We start from the raw sequence: 10251 nt of genomic DNA, 5'->3' as shown, positions 1-10251 counted from the left end.
TAAGATGCAGCGTTTGAAGTTTCCAAAGGATGTTCAGTTAGGGCCACATGCAAGTTGCTGCTTGTGCATAGTGATGTTTGTGGGCCCATGCAAACTCCATCCTTGGGCAATTACCTTTACTTTGCGACTTTTATTGATGATTACTCCAGGTATGCTATGGGTGTATCCGCTTAAGGCAAAGTTCGAAGTGTTTTTGTGCTTCATGCAATTTCTGGCTATGGCTGAAAATGTATCGAAATGTACTATGGGCACCCTCCATTTTGATCGAGGGTGGGGAGTATATGTCTCATGAATTTAATGCATTTCTGGATAGTCGTGGGATAAAACACCAATGTACATTTCCGTATACACCTCAGCAAAATGGTGTTGCTAAAAGGAAAAACATGTCTCTTAGAAAATGGCAAGGTGTATGGTCAAAAGTCAAAATTTACCACATTCATTTTGGCTTGAAGCTATTATGTGTGCCACTTATGTACTTAACAGGTGTCCTACAAAAGCTTTGCAGTCTATGGCTCCATATGAAGCATGGCACGATAGAAAGCCTTCTATTGAGTACATGCGTGTTTTTGGTTGTTTGGCATATGCTTTGGTGCCACAATTGTAGTGCATAAAATTGGATGATAAGGCTGTCAAACGTATTTTTGTTGGTTATAGTGCTGAAAGCAAAGATTACAAGTTGTATCATCCACAAAAAAGTGTATCTTGGTTTCCCTCGTGTGTGATTGTCTGTTGGATTTTCTTCTACAGAAACATCTTGGGTGTTGGCGTTGAATACAATTCCCATTACCTCCAAAGAAGACTCCTCTTCACTAGTTGATGCACTGGTTGATGCTTCCTCATCACTTGAGTAAGGACTCTCCTCCTCGCTCTCTTCATCTGCCGTGGTTTCATAGTTGATATCTAGTTGCTTTCCTTCTCGCCAATCATACACCACCGGTTGACCCTTCTTAAGAATCAAACGACCACTTCCCCATTTTTGATCTGCATTCACAGCAATGAGCCAAGGCCTCCCTAGGATGATGGGATAGCCCTCCCCCTTAGCTAGCATGACATACATATCCACTCGTGCATCTATGTTACATACAGAGACTTTTACATTTTCAATGATCCCCAAACACTTCACACTTGAGTTGTTGGCTAGCCTAGCTTGACAATTAGAGGACTTTGTAATTTCAAGCCCTAACCTGTTCATTGATTTTTCCGTGATCACACACATTTGAGCTCCACCATCAACATATACATTAGACACATTTTTACCCCTTATGTAAGCATCCACAATGGGTTCCACATCTTTTTGTAGCTTTGAGGCCACAACCTTAATGGAAAGATTTGCTTTCTTTTTTGGAATTCTTGTACTTACCAACTTTGGCCATTGCCTTCTTACTTTGGCTGATAGCTGTAGAAGTTGAGGCCATGAAATGTTTGGCTTTTGGGTTTGTAAATCCTCCAGGATGTTGTAGGGCTCTAGCTCCTTTCCCAATGGGAAGTCGTTGATACCAATTTTCCTTCGCCTTGATCTTTTCTTCCTGCTACTTTCAGCTTCTTCCATCTTTGACTTCTTCTTCTTGTCCCTTCTGGCTGAATTTGTTCCTTCACTTCTCATGTCTTCATCTTTATCATGTGCTCTTGTGCGTTTTTCTGTCGACATAACATCAAAGTTTAGAGTATGCTCATCTATTACCTCTTCTAGCTTGATGATGTTGACTCCTCTTTCTTCCTCCTCATGTGGGACGGGAGGTATATTTGCTGGTGGTGGTGGTCGACGAAGGATTTGTGGGCCTTGAGCTAGTTCTTGCTGCACAGTGAGAGGAGGCGGTGTGGGGGGATATATGTCTCCCGGAAGTCGCCTTGGATGTGGGCAATTGTACATGCCATGGCCCATTTCATTGCAATTCCAACATCATAACTCTTGAGCTTGTCTTCGTTGATTGCGATTCCCTTCTCTTGGTTGTCGTTGTTGAGGTAGGCCCTGTACTAGATTCAGAGTGAGGTTCTCAAGCTGGTGAGTTAGCCTTTGTAAAACCTCTTGTTGAGAGTTATCTCCTATTTGTGAAGATTGTGCAAGAGGGGCCCTAATTGGTGCTTCCATGGTTTGTGAAGACTCCCTCTCACTCACTTCATTCAAACCCCTTGCTCTATGTGCTTGGAAGTGTAGTTTTCTAAACTTGATGATGGCTACCTCACGTGCTTCTTCGAAGGTGGATGGGAATTTTAGCTCTACTTTAGCCTTTAAAAGTGGATACAAGCCAACCATGAATCTCTCTTTTTTTAGAAAGTTAGGTGCACCACCATGATTTTCTAATGTAGCCTCCCACCTACCCCATAGATTGACAAAGGTTGCTTCATAAGAGGGATAGTCTTCAAGTGATACCTGCTTATGTCCAATAAGACATTTCCATAGTCCTTCAGAAGTATCACCTTGCCCGAACTTGGAGAGGAAGCTTGCTCGCAGTCTCTCCCAGTTGGACTTGATTTGGGGTTGCAAGGTCTCATACCATGCTTTAGCTTCTGCTTTTAGAACCAATGGGAAGGCTCGTAGCTTTACTTCCTCTTCATCTCTCCCGGATATGAGATGTGCCATCTCCAAGTTGTCAAGAAACTCTTGCGCATCTTCCCCACTTCTTGCATAGAACGTGGGAAAAGAACTTGACATTTTGTTTAGACTTTTTGAAATTTCTTTTTTTAAACGAAACTTTTCTCTTACGGGCCGCACAAGATTGTTGACACTATAAATCTGATTACATTAAAATGAAGATGTACACATCCATTGTTAATTCGTACTTTATCATAGGTAGAATAAATGGATTAATTGAAGCATTGATTTCATTGAGGCGAGTGGATCCAAATATCCTCCTTATGATAGATTGAAACCTAAACTTAGTTGCAATGATTATATGAATGGATTGCCGAGCAATAGGCCTAAAAGGTTCATTGTTTTGATCGTGATTCATGTGCTACTCCTCGTTGTTGGTTTGAAGACCTCGTTCCTTCATATGGCCCTTGAGCACCCCTTCACCACTCCTTGTTCCTGCCTTTAAAACAAAATGAAAATGTGAACATCAAAAGAAGTTTCATAATTGATAATTGGAAGTATAATTGGATTGGGTGATGCCAGTATTTCTCTAAGTCTTTCTGCACCAAACATAAAAACAATGCGTTGCTGGAAAAATACTTTTCTATCTATGTGAACATTTACTCTAATGTGTTGTGCAAAATGAAATGGATAGATGGGAACTCCATTGTTTATCACTAAAAAATTTGAAGGTAACTTGGAAATATGTTCCTCAGTGGGGGCACCACTTTATGAGGGCGAGCTTTTTGAAATGGGGCCTCTAAACCCAAACCAATGGGCCTACCCTCACAAAATGTTCGTAAAGAGGTACGCACACTACTTGGGGCACCACCTTCTTTTGGGAGTGGAGAAGGAAACCAATCAAAAATAACATTTGCACTCACCCACTCAAGCAACACACTTTGAGAACCCTTACTCTATATACACTTTGGACACTTGACACCATCAACGATTATGCAACCCAATGCCGTGCATCAAATGTAAATATGTAATTTGTGGAATAGCATTCACCTTCTCCCCATAAGAATACCCGTGATACATCCAAACTTCTCCTCTCTCAAGCACTCATAAAAAAATCATGCACACAAGACCTGCCTCTCAAAAACACACAAGAGAATCACCTACATCGAACTAACACACTTTGCATAGAGAGCTCATCTCCATCTATGCAATGCCGTGACAAATAAAATCACCATGAGAGGTAGCCACATGCATATGTAATGAAGTAAAAGAGAGTTGGAGTGAGAATTTTCTTTAGACCAATTAAATAAGTGTGGAGAAACAAACCAATGGTAAATTGAGAATAGAACACTTACTTGATTTCTTGCACACCTTTTAAGGGGAGGACAGACGCTGGCTAACCATCACGAATTGCGACACTTGAAAGTTTTGAAGATGATTTAATGATCATTAACATAACCATGAGAGAGATCATGATGTATTTACAAGTTATTGAGGGGCTACAAATGATTTATTGGGTTAATGGAGTAAGAGATTGTAGAATAGAAAGAGTGGAGGATAGAGTTGCACTTCCTCCAAAGAGGAGGGTTAGGAGGGAGGATGTGAAAGAGAGAGAGTTGGGGTTTTCTCTACTATTGATCAAGAAACAACATGAAGTTGAAAATATAGGTGTGTGTCCTTGAGTCTCTCTAAGGGGGGCTATTTATAGTTGTGTAGGAGTGGGATTATGCTACACTTAATTAGGGTAAGTGATTAGCCATAATTAAGTGTCCTTTGACCACTCATTGAATATTGGACATAAAAGGGACTATTTATTCACCAAAAATATCATTTTAGACCGTGAAGGCTCCATAGGGGTGCATAATGTAGGTGGGCCCCACCATGAGGCCCTACGGATGGCTCTTGCGGGGTATCTCAACTTGTCTGTCTTGGCATTTAGAAAGCATCTTTAGGTTGGTCCCATCACATGCAAGTGACCTTGAACACTCATTGCTCTTCTAGAAGATGAGTAGGGGAAAAATAAGATCTCACCCTCTTGATTTACTTGATTTACAGTTCCCTTTTGCTGCGAATCTGACAGATTTACACTATTTTGACCATAACTTTTTACCTGTAGCTCGGAATGACATGCTTCAAAAGGCAAATTTGACCTTCTCAACATGTTTGATATGAATTTGGACTATTCTTCACGCCCATGCACCAAGGAATTCGGTTTGGAAGGTCCACACTAGGCTAAGGAACCTTTTGCTTCCAAGTCTTCTTGTATGGGCCCTTTGCTTGTATGCATCCAAGGAGAATCATGCTTTTTCAAAAGGCTATGATGCTTAAACAAATAGAGGAGGGCCCAATATTATTTTCTTGTGAAAAGAATATACAATTGGAGTCTTTTTGAAAGGAGAAAAACTATATGTATATTCTTAAGAGATATTGGGCCACCTATGTAGGGGGCATAGAAGACTTGTAGAGATGGACCATAATCTTTGGTAAAGACAAGTGGAGAGCTGATTTCCATGGTAATTTATCTATATGGGATGGAAGATGGATATATTATTTTTCTACTACTAATTCACAAGAGGTAAGAAAATTTGGGGGTAGATAGTTGGTTATTGTATGCTTACTTTTATTTACAAAGCAAAAAAGAAAAGGGTGGTAATAAAAATATATGACTAAGGTGACATTTTTGGGAAGAGTACAATGTATGTGTCGCCACAAAGGTTAAACGAAGAAGGGGAGTTTACTCTAGATAACTTAATAGCGTAGAAAAATATATACACATATGAAGAAGAGGACGTTGAGTAGGCTGAAAAATGTTGCAAAAAGATGGTTACCATTTTATGCCACTCAATGCTAAACGAGTTATCACAACTAAGATGTGCCTGAAAGAGTACCTCTTTTCACTTTCCATGAAAGCAACTGGGTGACGTAACTTATCAGTAAAATATAAGTCCCTGACTTGTTATCACTTGTGTAACATTTAATGGTCTAAAAACTTATGTGTAGCAGAAATTAGCATGAACATAGTGGGCATTTCATTAGAATAGATTCCTAATGAGAATTACAAGAGTGATTGGGTGGAGAGAGCAACAAAAAGCATAACACCTAGTTAGATAGCATCAACAATACTTTCAAAAGAGAGAGAAATTAAGCTATTGACAACAGTTGAGGACCGGATTTGCATGGAGCCGGTCCCCCCTCCAAAAGGCTTTGTATTATGGTTTCTTCCATCAAGAGAGACATTGTACAATACAATTCTTTGTGTTCCTTCAAGACTAGCTAGTGCAATGAAGATGAAAGCTTCATGCACTAAGCAAAACACTTAGCAAACACAACTTGAATTATCCCCGTTCTCAGACCCAAGACCTCACACACCTTCGAAGATGGTGAGAGCTAGCAGGGTATGAGAGTAGATTGAGAGGAAGAAGGAGTATCTTACGAGAAAGATGTACATCTCCTCACATAATCACTCATATTAGCATAGCTTTAGCTTAGTAATTAGCTTGATAGAGGAGATGAGCATGCATTGAAGCTTGGCTCTTGGTTGGATTTGCATCCACAAGCCAAGAGTGTGTCGATGTAGGCTTCTATCTCACAAGCTTGGAGTAGGTGATGAGCTCTCCATTAAAGCTTGGGAAGAGATAGTCTTCTCTTTCTTCACACATGAGATTGTGTGAGTGTGTGTGTGATATGCCTTGCAAAAATCAGCCCCCTCTCTCTCTTGGGCGAGCCCCCTTACTATTTGCTCTTGCTCCAGCCTTATTGGCCCTCCCCAAGTCAAGTCAATGACCATTAAGCAGCATAAGTGAGAGCCTCTTGACATGTGTCCCCCTTTCCCCTTTTGTGAGAGTCTTAAGTAATTTAATAATTAAACTAAACTCTCATTGGACCCCTTTGCCTCCTGGCCAATAGGAATCAGGCAAGCCATTGGGCTCCTGAATGCTCATTGGACCCCTTAGGAGACTGTCCAATAGTCTTCTAGGAGACTTAATTCTCATTGGTTCTTTTATTAAGTGTTTTTTAAATTAATTAAACTAGATTTACTCTAGCCTAATTGTCATTGGTCCACCTCCAAGGCCATCCAATAGGAATTGGGCACACCTTGTGGGCATCTGGACTAAGGAGCTGACATGTGTCCCTAATTCCCTTTGTGTAAAGGGAGCCTGTGTGTGTGTGTAACTTTCTCTCTCATCCCCTGGGAAAAGGGCTCGCCCCCTCCCATGTAGGGATATGCAAAGACTTTTTAGTTACACAAAGCATCCAATTTCCCCTAGGGTTGACCTTTGGACACAACCTTTGAATTTTGGAACCTTAGCATTTTGGAAGTCTTAATGGGCTGAACCTTAGGGTCTTTTTAACCCATTGTTGCACATGGCTCTTTTGCAGATGGCCCCCCCCTTTGGATCCCTATTTTCCCTCCTTTGGATCCCTACTGTGGCCGGTCTGCTAGCTTAACCAATATTCTAGCTTTTTCTCCCCTAGCACTTCCCCACATTAAATGATTAGTTTAATATGAGAAAATCATTTAGGAGAATTAGATATTGATTATTATGACAACTTGTCATTAGTAAACAACCCCACCATAACTAGTGTTCAAGGTTGAGAACCTGAATTATACATGAAGAGAATAAACCTAGTCGCAAACATGCTTTAACTTATGGTAAACAAACTCCAGCTAGAGCAATACATGCTTTCTAATTGAACCGGGCAGTAGGCCAAAGGCCAGGGACTGAATGGCTTAGTGCGGCTAGGAGCCGAGGGCCATGCATAAGTTAAAGGGTCCTACTTGCAAGGGCCAAGGGCTATGAGTAGGGAGGTTGGGAGGAGAACGGTATGCCAGTTGACCCTTTGGTCTTACAATGACCATATTGTGCATGTCAAAGTTTTGCATCTGAAACAACCTTTAAAACTTGATCGAGGTACATACAAAGCATCCAAAACTATGAAAGAGTTGCCACTTGTAGTAGTAAGCACAGTGTTTCCAATTTCCTTAACTAAATAAGAGGCTTTGTTGGCACACATGATAGTATTCCCATTAGGGACATTGTTAAGAGAAGTGAACAAATCACATAGAGAAGTGGATAGAACTTAATACACCCGCACATCCTTTCACTAGTTAATTGTGCATGGTAGGATTTTTGACTCTAGAATGGCCCTGAATATGGATTCAAAGGCAATGCACTTTAACCCTTTCTCTCTACCAACACCCATAACACATCTTGCATGATACTCCATCTCTCTATCCATCGGCTTCAGGCACAATTGAGACATACTCTCTTTCGTAGTTCCATACATGATCTCTCTCTCTCTCTCTCTCTCTCTCTCTCTCTCTCTCTCTCTCTCTCTCGTTGCACACATGCAACCCTTAGAGCTGATCGGCAAGTGAAGATTCTAGGGGTGTCCCACCTCTAGCTTGTCTTTATTCTCAAGGGTTCAAACCTCAGAACCATCACAGCTAATGAAAAGTGACTTGAGCCCCCACACCATTCATTGCTGGTTGCAAGCGTTCATTGCGTGAACTGCAACCCTAGCCACACATCGTTCCATGATCTCGGGGCTATGGTTCTCGCCTTTCTTAATCGCCCTCCTGAAAGATTCAAACCTCAAAAACATCACAGCTATTAAAAAGTAACTCGAGCCCCCACACTGATTGTAGGCGTTCATTATGTGAACTACAACTTCAGTCACACATTGTCCCTTGATCTCAAGGCTATTGATCTCGCCATCCTCAATCGCCGCACTTTCTTTGCATGTGCGCACGACACAGGTTCTCTCAGTCGGTGCATTTGCTAAACGACTAAGTCCCTAAATCGGACGTGCGTAGTCTATCTATGTGTGCACAAAATCACTCTCAAGTCCTCTCTTGTATTGTTGCATTAGTTTTACCCTCTCTCACAGATAGACATCACCAAATAGACTCAAAAGCATTTTAATTTTGAAAAGACAGTCGCAAATCGGTCTTAAATACATAAATGACATTCTGAAAACAAGAATGACATCATTTTTTCTACACAAGAGTGAGCCTCCTTTCCTTGAGCTCTCGACCTATCATGCCTTCCTTGCAAGGTAGCTCCTACTTGAGTGACCCTTAGACTCCCTGAAGGTGGCGTCCCTTCTCCCATACAATACATGCAAGTCCCTCTCTTGCAATAGAGGTTTTAGCTTATTGACACCTTAAAAGACAAATATACTCGCATTGCCATTGCTAACCCTAGGTGTGACTCGGCTCTAACCCATTAAGGCTGAGTTGGCATAGCTTGACGAAACGCACAACTCCCAGAGTCCCAAGCCTTCAACCAATCAATGTTTTAGACTTTCTTCCTCTTGATTTATGTAAGGTGATTGGAAACCCCCCCCCCCCAAAAAAAAAAAAAGAAAAGGAAAAAAGAAACCCTGCCCCACCCTCCACGCAAGCTGTTTTTCACCAACGGAGCAGCTTGCAAATTGCAATGTCTTCCGCGTAGAAGCAGCAGCTCCACCTCAGCTTTCTTCCACCAAGCTGATGTGAACCGGGCCTAAGCCTGCCTCTAGCACAACGAAAAGATTTCAATCGGTGAAAGGTCCTTTCCTACGCACGAGCTTTAGGGTGGCAGTCAGTAAACCCAAAACCTTGGCAGTGACACATTTTAAAGGACATGGCGGGATCGAGGCAACTATCGGCGGTAGAGCAGGAGGAAGAAGGAGCTCCATTGGCGCAGTCTCAGGCTTTTTTCATCCTGCTTAGCTCTTCTGCATAACTCTCAGTGAGTGACCTTTACTCTCTGACATGGTGCTGCAGGGGCACCCCGTCTACTACACGCCCGCCGCCCCTCCTCCCTACCAAACCCCGCCTCTCCAGTTTCCCCAGCACCCACATGTGCCTTATGGGCAATCGGCTTCCCCTGCTTCTTTTGAATCCTCCTCCTATGCCTACCCCACTGATCAAGTTGCCTATGTGGACGGCCCGGCCTCGGTTTCTTCTTCCTGCGCTCAACTCATCAGTGCTCATCATCTTCATGGTAATTTTGTACACTTGTCTGGATCCGAGTACGTATTGCCGACTGAGGGCTGCACATGGCAGGGACAATTTTCAACTCGCAGCGTGTCCCCGCCCCCCCCAGCTTATCCTCCTGGCTTTGAACCCAAACATGAAATTACAAATTGTGCTGCCATGACTGCTGCCCCAGGGAATGCCGCAGTCTTAAATGCACATCTTCATCCACAGCCATATGCACAGCAACAACCACAGTCACAGTCACAGCCACAGCCACAGCCACACCCACTATCATACGATCCATGCTCACAGCCAGTATCACAATCACAAACTTTTCATCCACATGCCCATGCACATGCACATGCACATCCCCATCCACATTCAGAATCACATACAACTTTTGATTCGCAACAGCAGAATCAGCAACAAATTCCACAAATGCAGCCACCATATCTACACCAACATCAACATCAATCATCTCAGTTGGCTTACCCTGCCATTCAAATGGCTTGCCAGACACATATGCCACACCCTGCTGAACAGGTTTCAAATTCCTCAATAATCCAGAACCATGATGCCAGTGGAACAGTTCTTGGAGTGCCAGTGATGGGTACTCCTGTCTTCTTGGGTGCAAATAATCTGGCACCCCCGGATATTCAGCATCATCAGCAACCTGTACAAAAATTACACCCCGAGTCATCATATCCCAGGCAACAGGTAGTAAGGTCTTCTAACTTTACTAGGTATAGTT

The 10251-nt window shown here is 42.4% G+C and overlaps 1 protein-coding gene across 1 annotated transcript in view; it reads left to right on the top strand.

The window, feature by feature from the left end:
* Window positions 1-8976: 8976 nt before the first annotated feature.
* Window positions 8977-10251, top strand: part of LOC147424015 (uncharacterized) — a 46755-nt gene continuing 45480 nt past the window's right edge. Inside the window, exon 1 of the mRNA XM_086502296.1 lies at window positions 8977-10217. Within this exon, the coding sequence (XP_086358422.1) occupies window positions 9294-10217 (924 nt within the window). The 5' untranslated portion in view covers window positions 8977-9293. The remainder of the gene's footprint in view (window positions 10218-10251) is intronic.

The sequence above is a fragment of the Adiantum capillus-veneris genome, chromosome 26 (genome assembly GCF_014529385.1).
Source record: "Adiantum capillus-veneris isolate H3 chromosome 26, ASM1452938v2, whole genome shotgun sequence".
In the NCBI taxonomy this organism is placed as follows: Eukaryota; Viridiplantae; Streptophyta; class Polypodiopsida; order Polypodiales; family Pteridaceae; genus Adiantum; species Adiantum capillus-veneris.
This window is presented reverse-complemented; position numbering and strand designations above follow the sequence as displayed.